Source organism: Ranitomeya imitator, chromosome 6, assembly GCF_032444005.1.
Source record: "Ranitomeya imitator isolate aRanImi1 chromosome 6, aRanImi1.pri, whole genome shotgun sequence".
In the NCBI taxonomy this organism is placed as follows: Eukaryota; Metazoa; Chordata; class Amphibia; order Anura; family Dendrobatidae; genus Ranitomeya; species Ranitomeya imitator.
The window spans coordinates 493,134,820-493,151,850 of NC_091287.1; the positions used below are offsets into that span (position 1 = coordinate 493,134,820).

Sequence of the window (17,031 nt, forward strand, 5' to 3'; positions counted from 1 at the left end):
TGAATTAACCCTAAAATTTAACACCTAGAGCTCCCAAATTTTACACACATACATTTCTAACATTATTAGTGAGGAATATGTAAAAATATAATGGATATGAAATGGTTTACTGTATGTAGACCATGTCTCATGTCCTGTTGGGTTCGGTAAGGATTTAGCAAAAGCCGACAATTGAATTACCGGCTTTTATGCTATCTAGCTCTGTGTTAAATATATATATATATATATATATATATATATATATATATATATATATACAGTACAGACCAAAAGTTTGGACACACCTTGTCATATAAAGATTTTTCTGTATTTTCATGACTATGAAAATTGTAAATTCACACTCAAGGCATCAAAACTATGAATTAACACATGTGGAATAATATACTTAACAAAAAAGTGTGAAACAACTGAAAATATATCTTATATTTTAGGTTCTTCAAAGTAGCCACCTTTTGCTTTGATGACTGCTTTGCACACTCTTGGCATTCTCTTGATGAGCTTCAAGAGGTAGTCACCGGAAATGGTTTTCACTTCACAGGTGTGCCCTGTCAGGTTTAATATGTGGGATTTCTTGCCTTATAAATGGGGTTGGGACCATCAGTTGTGTTGAGCAAGTTGTAGAAGTTGTAGAAGTTGTAGAAGTCTGGTGGATTCACAGCTGATAGTCCTACTGAATAGACTGTTAGAATTTGTATTATGGCAAGAAAAAAGCAGCTAAGTAAAGAAAAAGGAATGGCCATCATTACTTTAAGAAATGAAGGTCAGTCAGTCTGAAAAAAAATTGGGAAAACTTTGAAAGTGCAGTTGCAAAAACCATCAAGTGCTACAAAGAAACTGGCTCACATGAGGACCGCCCCAGGAAAGGAAGACCAAGAGTCACCTCTGCTTCTGAGGATAAGTTTATCCGAGTCACCAGCCTCAGAAATCGCAGGTTAACAGCAGCTCAGATTAGAGACCAGGCCAATGCCACACAGAGTTCTAGCAGCAGACACATCTCTACAACAACTGTTAAGAGGAGACTTTGTACAGCAGGCCTTCATGGTAAAATAGCTGCTAGGAAACTACTGCTAAGGACAGGTAACAAGCAGAAGAGACTTGTTTGGGCTAAAGAACACAAGGAATGAACATTAGACTAGTGGAAATCTGTGCTTTGGTCTGATGAGTCCAAATTTGAGATCTTTGGTTCCAACCAACGTGTCTTTGTACGACGCAGAAAAGGTAAACAGATGGACTCTACATGCCTGGTTCCCACTGTGAAGAATGGAGGAGGAGGTGTGATGGTGTGGGGGTTCTTTGCTAGTGACACTGTTGGGGATTTATTCAAAATTGAAGGCATACTGAACCAGCATGGCTACCACAGCATCTTGCAGTGGAATGCTATTCCATCCGGTATGCGTTTAGTTGGACCATCATTTATTTTTCAACAGGACAATGACCCCAAACACACCTCCAGGCTGTGTAAGGGCTATTTGACCAAGAAGGAAAGTGATGAAGTGCTACGCCAGATGACCTGGCCTCCAGTCACCAGACCTGAACCCAATCGAGATGGTTTGGGGTGAGCTGGACCGCAGAGTGAAGGCAAAAGGGCCAACAAGCGCTAAGCATCTCTGGGAACTCCTTCAAGATTGTTGGAAGATCATTCTCGGTGACTACCTCTTGAAGCTCATCAAGAGAATGTCAAGAGTGTGCAAAGCAGTCATCAAAGCAAAATGTGGCTACTGTGAAGAACCTAGAATATAAGACATAATTTCAGTTGTTTCACACTTTTTTGTTAAGTATATAATTCCACATGTGTTAATTCATAGTTTTGATGCCTTCAGTGTGAATAAACAATTTTCATAGTCATCAAAATACAGAAAAATCTTTAAATGACAAGGTGTGTCCAAAATTTTGGTCTGTACTGTGTGCATATATATATATATATATATGTGTCTCACTGACAGTATATATATATATATATATATATATATATATATATATATATATAGATAGATATACAGTTAGGTCCATATATATTTGGACAGAGACAACATTTTTCTTATTTTGGTTATAGACATTACCACAATGAATTTTAAACAAAAGAATTCAGATGCAGTTGAAGTTCAGACTTTCAGCTTTCATTTGAGGGTATCCACATTAAAATTGGATGAAGGGTTTAGGAGTTTCAGCTCCTTAACATGTGCCACCCAGTTTTTAAAGGGACCAAAAGTAATTGGACAGGTTCAATAATTTTAAAAAATATGTTCATTTTTAATACTTGGTTGAAAACCCTTTGTTGGCAATGACTGCCTGAAGTCTTGAGCTCATGGACATCACCAGACGCTGTGTTTCCTCCTTTTTGATGCTCTGCCAGGTCTTCACTGCAGTGGTTTTCAGTTGCTGTTTGTTTGTGGGCTTTTCTGTCTGAAGTTTAGTCTTTAACAAGTGAAATGCTGCTCAATTTGGTTGAGATCGGGTGACTGACTTGGCCATTCAAGAATATTCCACTTCTTCGCTTTAATAAACTCCTGGGTTGCTTTGGCTTTATGTTTTGGGTCATTGTCCATCTGTAGTATGAAACGACGACCAATCAGTTTGGCTGCATTTGGCTGGATCTGAGCACACAGTATGTCTCTGAATACCTCAGAATTCATTCGGCTGCTTCTGTCCTGTGTCACATTATCAATAAACACTAGTGACCCAGTGCCACTGGCAGCCATGCATGCCAAAGCCATCACACTGCCTCCGCCGTGTTTTACAGATGGTGTGGTATGCTTCGGATCATGAGCTGTACCACGCCTTCGCCATACTCTTCTCTTTCCATCATTCTGGTTGAGGTTGATCTTGGTTTCATCTGTCCAAAGAATGTTCTTCCAGAACTGTGCTGGCTTTTTTAGATGTTTTTTTAGCAAAGTCCAGTCTAGCCTTTTTCTTCTTGATGCTTATGAGTGGCTTGCACCGTGCAGTGAACCCTCTGTATTTACTTTCATGCAGTCTTCTCTTTATGGTAGATTAGAATATTGATACGCCGACCTCCTGGAGAGTGTTGTTCACTTGGATGGCTGTTGTGAAGGGGTTTCTCTTCACCATGGAGATTATTCTGTGATCATCCACCACTGTTGTCTTCCGTGGGCGCCCAGGTCTTTTTGCATTGATGAGTTCACCAGTGCTTTCTTTCTTTCCCAGGATGTACCAAACTGTAGGTTTTGCCACTCCTAATATTGTAGCAATATCTTGGATGGGTTTTTTCTGTTTTCGCAGCTCAACGAAGGCTTGTTTCACCTGCATGGAGAGGTCCTTTGACAGCATGTTTACTTCACAGCAAAACCTTCCAAATGCAAGCACCACACCTCACATCAACTCCAGGCCTTTTATCTGCTTAATTGAGAATGACATAACGAAGGGATTGCCTGTTATGATAGGCAATTCAGTACCACAATGGACATAGCGGTCAGAGCACATACAGTGATCTGACAATAACCCAAAATCATAGAACGAGCTCTGAGACGTGGGAACTCTGCAGACCGCAATCCCTAATCCTCACCAAACAACACTAGAGGCAGCCGTGGATTGCGCCTAACTCTGCCTATGCAACTCGGCACAGCCTGAGAAACTAACTAGCCTGAAGATAGAAAATAAGCCTACCTTGCCTCAGAGAAATACCCCAAAGGAAAAGGCAGCCCCCCACATATAATAACTGTGAGTAAGATGAAAAGACAAACGTAGGGATGAAATAGATTCAGCAAAGTGAGGCCCGACTTTCTTAACAGAGCGAGGATAGGAAAGATAACTTTGCGGCCTACACAAAACCCTAAAGAAAACCACGCAAAGGGGGCAAAAAGACCCTCCGTACCGAACTAACGGCACAGAGGTACACCCTTTGCGTCCCAGAGCTTCCAGCAAAACAATTAGACAAGCTGGACAGAAAAAATAGCAAACAAATAGCAAAGAAGAACTTAGCTATGCAGAGCAGCAGGCCACAGGAATGATCCAGGGAAAAACAAGTCCAACACTGGAACATTGACAGGAAGCCAGGATCAAAGCATTAGGTGGAGTTAAGTAGAGCAGTACCTAACGACCTCACCACATCACCTGAGGTAGGAAACTCAGAAGCCGCAATACCACTTTCCTCCACCAACAGAAGCTTACAGAGAGAATCAGCCGAAGTACCACTTGTGACCACAGGAGGGAGCTCTGCCACAGAATTCACAACAATTGCCCACACCTGTCCATGAAATAGCCTTGGAGTCAATTGTCCAATTACTTTTGGTCCCTTTAAAAACTGGGTGGCACATGTTAAGGAGCTGAAACTCCTAAACCCTTCATCCAATTTTAATGTGGATACCCTCAAATGAAAGCTGAAAGTCTGAACTTCAGCTGCATCTGAATTGTTTTGTTTAAAATTCATTGTGGAAATGTCTATAACCAAAATATAGAAAAATGTTGTCTCTGTCCAAATATATATGGACCTAACTGTATATACAATGCCTACAAGTAGTATTCAACCCCCTGCAGATTTAGCAGGTTTAATAAGATGCAAATTTTCATAGTCATCAAAATACAGAAAAATCTTTAAATTACAAGGTGTGTCCAAACTTTTGGTCTGTACTGTGTATATATATGTGTCTCACTGACAGTATATATACAATGCCTACAAGTAGTATTCAACCCCCTGCAGATTTAGCAGGTTTAATAAGATGCAAATAAGTTAGAGCCTTCAAACTTCAAACAAGAGCAGGATTTATTAACAGATGCATAAATCTTACAAACCAAAAAGTTTTGTTGCTCAGTTAAATTTTTATAAATTTTAAACATAAAAGTGTGGGTCAATTATTATTCAACCCATAGGTCTAATATTTTGTGGAATAACCTTTGTTTGCAATTACAGCTAATAATCGTCTTTTATAAGACCTGATCAGGCCGGCACAGGTCTCTGGAGTTATCTTGGCCCACTCCTCCATGCAGATCTTCTCCAAGTTATCTAGGTTCTTTGGGTGTCTCATGTGGACTTTAATCTTGAGCTCCTTCCACAAGTTTTCAATTGGGTTAAGGTCAGGAGACTGACTAGGCCACTGCAACACCTTGATTTTTTGCCTCTTGAACCAGGCCTTGGTTTTCTTGGCTGTATGCTTTGGGTCGTTGTCTTGTTGGAAGATGAAATGACGACCCATCTTAAGATCCTTGATGGAGGAGCGGAGGTTCTTGGCCAAAATCTACAGGTAGGCCGTGCTATCCATCTTCCCAAGGATGCGGACCAGATGGCCAGGCCCCTTGGCTGAGAAACAGCCCCACAGCATGATGCTGCCACCACCATGCTTGACTGTAGGGATGGTATTCTTGGGGTCGTATGCAGTGCCATCCAGTCTCCAAACGTCACGTGTGTGGTTGGCACCAAAGATCTCGATCTTGGTCTCATCAGACCAGAGAACCTTGAACCAGTCAGTCTCAGAGTCCTCCAAGTGATCATGAACAAACTGTAGACGAGCCTTGACATGACGCTTTGAAAGTAAAGTTACCTTACGGGCTCGTCTGGAACGGAGACCATTGCGGTGGAGTACGTTACTTATGGTATTGACTGAAACCAATGTCCCCACTGCCATGAGATCTTCCCGGAGCTCCTTCCTTGTTGTCCTTGGGTTAGCCTTGACTCTTCGGACAAGCCTGGCCTCGGCACGGGAGGAAACTTTCAAAGGCTGTCCAGGCCGTGGAAGGCTAACAGTAGTTCCATAAGCCTTCCACTTCCGGATGATGCTCCCAACAGTGGAGACAGGTAGGCCCAACTCCTTGGAAAGGGTTTTGTACCCCTTGCCAGCCTTGTGACTCTCCACGATCTTGTCTCTGATGGCCTTGGAATGCTCCTTTGTCTTTCCCATGTTGACCATGTATGAGTGCTGTTCACAAGTTTGGGGAGGGTCTTAAATAGTCAGAAAAGGCTGGAAAAAGAGATAATTAATCCAAACATGTGAAGCTCATTGTTCTTTGTGCCTGAACTACTTCTTAATACTTTAGGGGAACCAAACAGAATTCTGGTGGATTGAGGGGTTGAATAATAAATGACCCTCTGAAAAGACTTTTCACAATTTAAAAAAAAAAAAAAAATAAACAAAGAAATAACATTCTTTTTTGCTGCAGTGCATTTCACTCAATAATCAGAACCTCCCACTCCCGTCTCCAAGACTTTACACGTGCTGCGCCGATTCTTTGGAATGCACTACCTAGGTTAATATGATTAATCCCCAATCCCCACAGTTTTAAGCGTGCCCTAAAAACTCATTTGTTCAGACTGGCCTACCGCCTCAATGCATTAACCTAACGATCCCTGTGTGGCTTATTTAAAAAAAAACAAAAAAAAAAACACAATCAGGTTCCTCGCATCATGTTCTCAAACACTTTATGCAGTTAATAGCCCACTGTGTCTGTACTGCTACATACTTAGGCAGTTAACTGGTTCATGCAGCTTTACATGAACACCCGAGCCTTACACTATGGCCGGTCCGAATAACTAAAGCAATTGTTACCATCCACCTCTCGTGTCTCCCCTTTTCCTCATAGTTTGTAAGCTTGCGAGCAGGGCCCTCATTCCTCCTGGTATCTGTTTTGAACTGTATTTCTGTTATGCTGTAATATCTATTGTCTGTACAAGTCCCCTCTATAATTTGTAAAGCGCTGCGGAATATGTTGGCGCTATATAAATATAAATTATTATTATTATTATTATTATTACTATTTCACACTTCCAGGCTGATCTACAGTCCAAATGTCACAATGCCAAGTTAATTCCAAATGTGTAAACCTGCTAAATCTGCAGGGGGTCGAATACTACTTGTAGGCACAGTGTATATATATATATATATATATATATATATATATATATATATATACACAGTATATATATATTATGTGTAGACATTTATTCTATCTATTCTTTTCTAACCTGTCAGTGTGATTTTACTCTACACCACCCTGAATTAGAAGACACAAAGAAAAAGCACAGCGAGGTCAAAAATACTCTGTTGTAAAGAAGTCACAGTAAATGAGCAAGTGCTAGCAAAAAATGAAAAAAATACAGGGTATTTAGTTAATACGTTTTTTTGCAAAAAAATGTGTATTAAGCTGCTCCACCAATCGCCAAGGTATACCCATAATAGAGCAGTCCTGTCTAATGTATATAATCCCTATCTGATGTATTTAAAAACCTGATCATCTGTATAGTACCTGTATAAGCAGGGTTCAGAGAGAAAATATCCATGTGGACATGCAGGATGGAACAGCTCTAGTGCAAATGTAATAGTAATACAGGTACTATACAGATGACTATATGTGACTGCAGACTTGTGAATCCTTATGGCGCATGCACTTCACACTGTCAGGATTCTCTGGTGCTGCAGGTGAGAGTGGGAAATCATGTAGCCACAAGTATGTGGTCATGTGCCCACTAGAAGTGCGCTGCCTCACTCCATTCACTTGTATTAATTGAGGTTCAGCACATCTAATTGGAAAGTATGCCAATCGCCACATAAAGTGACTGCAGACTTTCATAACAAACCCGGACAACTTTTTAATTATAATATTATGTCCTGCACCATGCCCAGTCCTAGCAGCATGTAATATACTCACTGTCAGGATTCTGCTCTGCTTTCTGATAGTCATCACATGGCCACTCATCTGGAATTTTCACAACTTACGGTCTCGTGACAACTTGCTTTTCTTCCTCTCTTAATGAAGCAGGTACTGGAGTATCACTGAACATTGAGAGAATTAGGAAAAACAGCTGATTGAACGTGACTGTGAGTATGCAAATTGCATATAAGTGGTCACATGATGACTACTAAAATCTAGATCCGCCTCTAGGTGAAAGTACATTTTTTATTTAAAAAAATTAGTGGCGCAGTTCAGGGGATCCCTCTCTGACACTTTTCAGCGGGCTTGCTCTGTTCTGATGTACCACAAACCTCAATACTACATTACAACCCCCACATTTGGTAGTTTAGCGGGCATCCGCTCTGCCGCCAATGTAAATCTGCAATTGTAATAAGCACAATAAACCATTCTCCGGTTCTCACCTTGGTTGGAGAAGTCAATAGTGGTTTTCCAATTGCTCCAACCTTAAAAAAAACAAACAAACCAAAGATTATTTTTTTCATTATTTCTAATACCTAAAAATTTCCATATGCTACATGTTGTTATATCAGTTATTAAAGAAATTCTTAAAAAAACATAAAACCTTATAATTTTGTTGGAGACTTTGGTGCCCATTGAAATGAATGGAAATAAAAAGTGAAAACTTTTGCGTAGCTTGTTGAAAGGGTTTATGTGTTGTAATGTGAGTGCTACCATCTAGTGTAGGATTACTGATCTCAAGTGTATCCCCAATACAGACACCAAAAAAGACACCTCTGGAGCATAACAAGTGACACACTGAGCAGAGCAGTCATCACTATGTGTCTGTATTGTCTCAGATCCCCCTGTGACCATCCTGGGAATGGCAGTAGGTCCTGGTATAAAGGATTATCCTCTAATGGTCCTATGGGTAGAGGATATGTTACTGATCGCTGGGGATCTGACCACAGGGACCTCCAGTGTTGCTGAGAATGCACTCATCTTTCACTGGCAGCCCCATAGACATTGAATGGAGCGGATATCGGAGCATTTGTACTTTCACTCCATTCAAGAAAAGTTTCTAGGTTCCAGAACCCTGTACCCCGGATCATCGGTAATCAGTAAGTTATCCCCCATCTTATGGGTAGAGCGTAACTTACTGTCTCTGAAATAAGCCGATTCCTCTGCTTCCACGGTCATAAAGGGTTATTTCCATCTTCATCTATTGGTATTGTTGGATAGTATAGGCTACGTTCACATTTGCATCTTTGGGCGCAGCGTCGTCGACGGATACCGACGCATGCGTCATGCGCCCCTATCTTTAACATGGGGGGCGCATGGACATGCGCCGGTATGCGTTGACATGCGTTGTATGACTCATGCGTTATTTTGGCGCACCAGACAGGGCGCGGATGACGCTACAGATTGCATTTTTGATGCGTCACATTTCCGGAAAAAAAACGCACTTGCGTCGTAAATGCGCCAAAAAAAAAAACACATTAGTGTCTATGAAAAACGCTTAGGGCGCAGGTGCCTGCGTTGAGCCGCGTTTTTTGACGCATGCGCCTTTTGAGTAAAATGCAAGTGATGTATTTTTTGGGGGGCGTTTCTGATCTTCAATTGTATAGGACAATGCATGCGTCAAAAAACGCTGCGTTGTGTATGCGTTTGACATGCGTTGTGCGTTGCGTCGACGACGCTGTGCCCAAAGACGCAAATGTGAACGTAGCCATACAAGTACTTATGAAGTCTACTGATTATTAAATTTTATTGCCCTTCTTGAAACATTAACACTTTTCTGTTTAGCTCATTGACTGACTATCACTGTTGTCTAGCTTGTAAGCATTGTTCCAAAAGGAGTGGTCTGAAGTCAAACTAAATTTCACCCCTAACTATTTAGTTCCATAATCAAAGCTATTTTCTAATATACTTGTATTAAAAACTCCCTATCGTTCCCTAGCTACACCATCTAACAGCTATTCTATATTTTTTCCTATTTCCTGTGTGATGATGCTTCGTCTGAGAAGTGATACTCAACGCTTCATCAGGGGGCAGAGGCTGCATTTACTGTCACAGCTCCTGCCTGCTCCCTAAGGCCAGTCTCACATGTCCAGATATTTCCGGGACTGAAGTTATCCGTGTCCATGTGTCCGTGTGCTCATGTGGTACATCTGTGTGGGATCTGTGTGATGTCCGTGTCCGTGTATTGAAACAATTTGTTTCAATTTGAACCCTATGACTTTAAAAAAAGCACACGGACGGCATCCGTGTGCGGTACGTGTTTACATGCACCCATTGACTTTAATGGGTCCATGTGATCCATGCGCTCCCACGAACACTGACATGTCTCTGTGTTTTGCACACGGACACACGGTCCGTGAAAACCTGCTGACATGTGCAAAGACACATTTATTTTAATGTGTGTACGTGAGTCAGTGTCTCCGGTACGTGAGGAAACTGTCACCACACGTACCGGAGCCACTGACGTGTGAAACTGGCCTAAAACAAAGCTTCATCAATGTCGCTCATTACAGGGGCTGCGCTCCTTCCTGCTGTGTTTAGTGCAATCTGCACAGTGGCAGCGTCCGCTCTGTTGTCGGCTCAGATCAGAAATAATCAGCCGGCAACAGAGCGGAGTCTCGATACCCAACGTGCAGGAGACGAGCGCCGCCCCGCTACGTCACTGGTCTCCTGCATGCCGGGGATTCTGACATTGCTCTGTTGCTGGCTGATTATTACTGATCTGAGTTGACAACAGAGCGGACACTGTCACTGTGCATATTACATAATGTAGAGATCGAAGGGAGGAACACAGTAGGGCTGAACACAGCCATTAAAATGAGTGTCACTGATGAAGATTTGGTGCAGGGAGGGAGAGGGGCTGCGACACTGACTGCTGACTCAATGAAGCTTTGTTTCAGTATCCCAGCATGCAAATAAAGTGTCATCAAAATGGAAAAAGTAAAAAACAAAACAGAAGTTAGACAGTGTAGCTGGGGAACGGTAAGGAATTTTTAATACAAGTATATTAGAAAACAGTTTAGCTAATGGCACTGCACAGATAGGGATTTAGAATGAAATTTAGCTTGACTTCGGACCACCCCTTTAAGCTGGCCAGGACTGGGAGTTAACAGGGTGTTTCAGCAAGCCTAGCCAGCGCTTACAAGCACAATAAAAAATACCTTGTAAGCACTGCACATGCGCTCCTTATTTAGCAGAGGTGGTCTGTCTCCAAGACAATGAGCAGTAAATAAAAGTAAAGCTTTAAGAACATCTTAAAAATTTAATAAGCAGTAAAGTGAATAATTACTTTTTTTTTTACAAGAACTATACCCATTTATGAAGTTGGAAATAACCCTTTAGTGTTTTCTTGTAGTCACCACCAGGGGGAGCTCATTGAACAGAGATTTTTAGAACCCACTGAGTTCCATATCTGCTGTGTGATTCCATATGCGGTGAGCTCCCCCTAGTGGTAGCTGCAGACAGCAGGAATAATGTGTGTGTGTGTGAAAAGCCAATGAAGAGGAGTCGCAAAATGACATTTTCATTGTTTTGCTTTGTTTTGCTATGACACTATGTATACCTGTGCACTTATCATTAATCATTCCTTGATTAAGATTGCATAATTGGAATCATATGATACACGCACTAGGGCTGTAACGATGAAGAGTACACCATGGACCTTTATAGCAATAATTCTACACCGTTTTAGACACCATACCGTCGCAGATGCTGGATTTTAATTTTTCAGTGATGTATCCCATGGAGCTGAAGTCATCAGCATGAATAACGTGCTTCTCTTGTGGCGATGAAGCAATTTCTTGTAACTCTTCGTCAATGGCTTTGCCCACTCCAACAGCATAGATGGTGATGCCTGAAGAGACAGAAGGAAGACTGCAGAATTATGTCATGCCAATTAAATCTGCTCCAACCTCCAAGTGACCTGCGCTGACCACAGCTGTCAGCGACTGAAGAGGCCCACAGGGCCGAGAAACTGCTGTGTCTACACGGTGGGTGTACTGTGACCGCTGCATCGTGTGCGACCGCAGAGCAGCACCGTAGGAAAAGGACATTCACTGCAGCCGCTGGAGGATGCAGAATAGCAGGCGCTCCGGGGCGCCACCAAGTGGCGTGGTGTGGGTTGTGAGCGCCTGGGGCAAAACACATATTGTGCGCACTGTTAACACTTCCCGATTCCCTTCCATCAGTCCATTATTGAGCCCCTTATTCCCCAGGCACATGAGGTGATTACAGCAGGGCTCAGTTCACATTTTCGTAAATTCCATTTGTCTGTTCCGTTTAGCGGAACAAATGCAATCCATGTTGAAAAGTACGCATAACTGATGCACACGAAGGCAGAAGGACCCCCACTGATTACTACAGGGTTCATGCGGATTCTGTTTTGTGCCAGTTTTTACAACAGGAAAAAAAAAATTCTGCATGCAGGATTTTTTTTTCTATTCTAAAAACTTGACACAAAACAGAACACAGACAGACCCCATAATAATCTTACTTCCTTTTGTGTCAGTAACGCAACAGATCCTTTGTGGGCATGAATTCCATTTACACACTTCCTATGAGCTCAGACATAGATCGTTCAGTGTGCAAATGTAAGAAGGAGTGCCATAAGAAACGAAAATCCCCAGCACTGTGGCGGCATTTGTTCAAGAAGACTCCTCTACTGTCCAAGCGGAACCGATCAGAAGAGGGAGAGTTTCAGGAAGGAAGAGTTTAGATGGAGCATCGGGTCAGGTATCCTTGAGGATGCAGTTCCCCGATATAAGACTATGTGCACACGTTGCGGATTAGGCTTAGGAATTTCTGGTGCGGATTCTGCCTCTCCTGGCAGAAAACGCACCTGCGGATTTGTTGCGGTTTTTGTGCGGTTCCGCACCGTTTTGTGCGTTTTTGTTGCGGTTTTCTTGTGGATTTGCTGTGTTTTTTACCCCTGCGGTTTTCTATAATGGAATGGGTACAAAAACGCTGCAGATTCACAAAAAAGAAGTGACATGCTACTTCTTTAAAACCGCAGCAGATTTTCCGCAAAGTGTGCACAGCATTTTTTTTTTTCTCATTGATTTACATTGTACTGTAAATCAATTGCGGATCTTCAGCGTTTCTGCACCGCAAAAAACGTTGCGGATCCGCAGAGAATCCGCAACGTGTGCACATACCCCAAGTTCATGAGCCCAGACTACGCCGGTCAAAACCCAAAAACCAGACCCGTGCCAGTCAAAACCTGGAGTCTAGACTACGCCATTCAAGAGCCCTCATCTCACCGGGTATGAGAGACATCCGTCATTGGTCAAGTCCCGAAGAACAGTGAGGAGACTCCGCCTGGGGATGGATGCCAGCGGTGGTGAATGGGAGGTGTGAGTGAGCCAGGCCGTTACTTCCAGCACTGAAGTATGGTGCAGGGGTTGTCTGGGCTACTGCAGCAGACAGGGCGGGGGCAGGTTGAAGCAAATGCGGCCTAGTGAGCCTTGTTTGTCAGGAGCACTTATGGTCTAGCAGGAAGAACCAGAGACCCCCGCTAGGGCCTGTGTTAGGCCGGTTTCACACGTCAGTGGCTCCGGTACGTGAGGTGACAGTTTCCTCACGTACCGGAGACACTGACTCTCGTAGACACATTGAAATCAATGTGTCTCTGCACATGTCAGCGTGTTTTCACGGACCGTGTGTCCGTGTGCAAAACACGGAGACATGTCAGTGTTCGTGGGAGCGCACGGATTACACGGACCCTTTAAAATCAATGGGTCCGTGTAAAACACGTACCGCACACGGACGCTGTCTGTGTGCCGCACGTGTGCCACACGGATGGCCTACGTGAGCTCACGGACACGGATAACTCCGGTACCGATTTTTTTCGGTACCGGAATTATCTGGACGTGTGGGACAGGCCTTAGAAGAAGAGCCAGTACAGTGACTTTCATGGTACCAGGATTATCACCTGTCAGAATTTATAAGAATATATAACAAGAGACTGTTAGAGTGAACCTGACGATTCATTTTATACCTGATATTGTAAAGAGGAGATGTGAAATAAGAGATGTAAAATAAGAGATGTAAAATACCACTTTGCTTTGCCCGGTTCGCCCAGTCGGAGACCTCGTCTTGCGCTCGTCCATCCGTAAACACAATCGTCACTCTCGGCACACCCAGGGAACGTCTTCTTGCTCCCTGAGCCTCTGAAAAGCTTTTTTCATACATGAGTTTCAAGGCAAGGCCAGTCATGGATCCTCTGCCCATATATTTCATCTGGGACACGGCTTTCTTCATGTCTTTGGCTGAGCTGTACTGAGCCATGGTGAACTCTGTGCGGACGTGAGTGGAGTACTGGACCAGCCCTACGCGGGCGGCTTTCTGCGACACCTCTAACGAGTCTATAATCCCATTTACAAACTGCTTCACAAGCTCAAAGTTGTCTTCTCCAAGGCTTTTGGATCCATCAATGACAAACACCAGGTCCACTGGTCCTTCTCCGCACTCTGAAAACCAAACATATGATGGATGACAATTTGGGTAGATACTTGGATTAATTATACGGTGCAATCATCATTGAGCTGTCAACACTCCTGGCGCCTCTGTATCTCATGAGATAATAAATCTGCAGCATTTTTTACATTGCTTAACAATGGGCTATTCCTCTGTTATTCCTCTTAGAAATATATGAATCCATAGGCAAATGAACATTACTATTTCACTATGACATAAGCAGCACTGATTGGATAAGCGTCTGAGCAGATAGGGTGAAATCCCCAACTAGTAACACATTTGTAATTTATACGTTTCCAGGAGGAATAACAGAGGAATGACACAATGCAGAATTTGATTCCCCAGAATAAACCTCATGTTTAGAATTTATTCTGTAATTCCAGCTATTAACACCAGATGGCGCCACTAAGACACCAAAACACCAAATATTGATTGAAATCCCCTCAATTCTGCACTGGGAAATGCTAAAATCAGAACGAAGCTATGGAAATAGAACAGGTCTGGTATTGTGGCAGTATCGGATGTTTTTTTTTTTTTAATGGAGCTTGCATTACGGCTAGTTTTTAGAAAACTAAGTTGAGTTTATATATTCTCCCAGTGTTTCTATGGGTTTCCTCCAGGTTCTCCAGTTTCCTCCCACACCCCAAAGACCTAGTGATAGGGAATCTAGATTGTGAGCCCCAATGGGGACAGAGATGATGATGACTAAAGCGCTGTGGAATTATTGGCGCTATATAAGAGAGTAAAATAAATAAATAAAATATTGATGGAGCGCAGAATAATAAGAACATCCCTTAGGAGTTTGCCGCAATTCATGACGTCTAAGGTCACACATGGAATTAATATTCCAAAAAAAGAAGAAGAAGAAAACAACCAGCTCTCCTCTAATCGAGTCCTTGATAATGGAAAATAAAGATGTTGTTTTAGCTCACAAGGTTATAATGTCCGTTTTATTTTATTGTCTAAAATTATACAGGTAAAAAAAATGGCTAAGAAACTTTGCGTGGTTTATACACATTTGTTTTTCACATGTGTCGCTTTGTCCATACGATGGAATTGTAGACAATGAAATGAAACGGACATTGTACCCGTGAGCCCAACATTGTGTATCCCACAGATGGATCCCGCGGCATATTATCACATACTGCACTGTCTGATCTCTCCATAATAAGCGCCACCATTCATCTTTTGCCTTTTTTCATGCCATTCTTTCGTCCTGTCTTTCTATTTGCGTTAACGATTTTTGCGTCCCATTCGTCAAAATTAGAGATGAGCGAATTTGTTCCCATTTGTGTCCGAATACGATCGGCAGCGAATATTGTTTTTGCAATATTTGTCGAACACAGATGAACGTCATTAGAGTCAATGGGAGCAGAAATGACCGAATATTCCTACATTCGGCACAAATAGTGTTCGAATATGTCAAAATCAGATTGATATACGGGTTCTGTGGGAAAAGATTCAGTATAAGGGCGCAGTCAGACGGCGGTATAACACGGCCGATGATCACATCGCAATGCTCGGACTGGCCAGCAGCTCTCCTGACCTGAGCGTGACGGCTGCATAGGAATACATGCTCGGACTGGCCAGCAGCACTCCTGACCTGACCGTGACGGCTGCATAGGAATACATGCTCAGACTGGTCAGCAGCTCTCCTGACCTGAGCGTGACGGCTGCATATGAATACATGCTCAGACTGACCAACAGCTCTCCTGACCTGAGCATGACGGCTGCATAGGAATACTTGCTCGGACTGGCCAGCAGCTCTCCTGACCTGAGCGTGACGGCTGCATAGCAATACTTGCTCGGACTGGCCAGCAGCTCTCCTGACCTGAGCGTGACGGCTGCATAGGAATACATGCTCGGACTGGCCAGCAGCTCTCCTGACCTGAGCGTGACGGCTGCATAGGAATACATGCTCGGACTGGTCAGCAGCTCTCCTGACCTGAGCGTGACGGCTGCATAGGAATACATGCTCAGACTGACCAACAGCTCTCCTGACCTGAGCATGACGGCTGCATAGGAATACTTGCTCGGACTGGCCAGCAGCTCTCCTGACCTGAGCGTGACGGCTGCAGGAATACTTGCTCGGACTGGCCAGCAGCTCTCCTGACCTGAGCGTGACGGCTGCATAGGAATACATGCTTGGACTGGCCAGCAGCTCTCCTGACCTGAGTGTGACGGCTGCATAGGAATACATGCTCGGACTGGCCAGCAGCTCTCCTGACCTGAGCGTGACTGCTGCATAGGAATACATGCTCAGACTGACCAACAGCTCTCCTGACCTGAGCGTGACGGCTGCATAGGAATACTTGCTCGGACTGGCCAGCAGCTCTCCTGACCGTGACGGCTGCATAGGAATACATGCTCAGACTGGTCAGCAGCTCTCCTGACCTGAGCGTGACGGCTGCATAGGAATACATGCTCAGACTGACCAACAGCTCTCCTGACCTGAGCATGACGGCTGCATAGGAATACTTGCTCGGACTGGCCAGCAGCTCTCCTGACCTGAGCGTGACGGCTGCATAGGAATACATGCTCGGACTGGCCAGCAGCTCTCCTGACCTGACCATGACGGCTGCATAGGAATACATGCTCGGACAGGCCAGCAGCTCTCCTGACTTGAGCGTGATGGCTGCATAGGAATACATGCTTGGACTGGCCGGCAGCTCTCCTGACCTGACTGTGACAGCTGCATAGGAGTACATGCTCGGACTGGCCAGCAGTTCTCCTGACCTGAGCATGACTGCTGCATAGGAATACATGCTCAGACTGACCAACAGCTCTCCTGACCTGAACGTGACGGCTGCATAGGAATACTTGCTCGGACTGGCCAGCAGCTCTCCTGACCGTGACGGCTGCATAGGAATACATGCTCAGACTGGTCAGCAGCTCTCCTGACCTGAGCGTGACGGCTGCATAGGAATACATGCTCAGACTGACCAACAGCTCTCCTGA

General features: G+C 43.7%; 1 protein-coding gene across 1 annotated transcript in view; it reads right to left on the reverse strand.

Moving 5' to 3' along the window:
- Positions 1-17,031, reverse strand: part of MATN2 (matrilin 2) — a 169,946-nt gene that overhangs the window by 6,790 nt on the left and 146,125 nt on the right. Inside the window, exons 12-14 of the mRNA XM_069731663.1 lie at positions 13,653-14,066; positions 11,300-11,452; positions 8,043-8,084 (exon numbers count right to left, since the gene is read on the reverse strand). Of these exons, the coding sequence (XP_069587764.1) occupies positions 8,043-8,084; positions 11,300-11,452; positions 13,653-14,066 (609 nt within the window). The remainder of the gene's footprint in view (positions 1-8,042; positions 8,085-11,299; positions 11,453-13,652; positions 14,067-17,031) is intronic.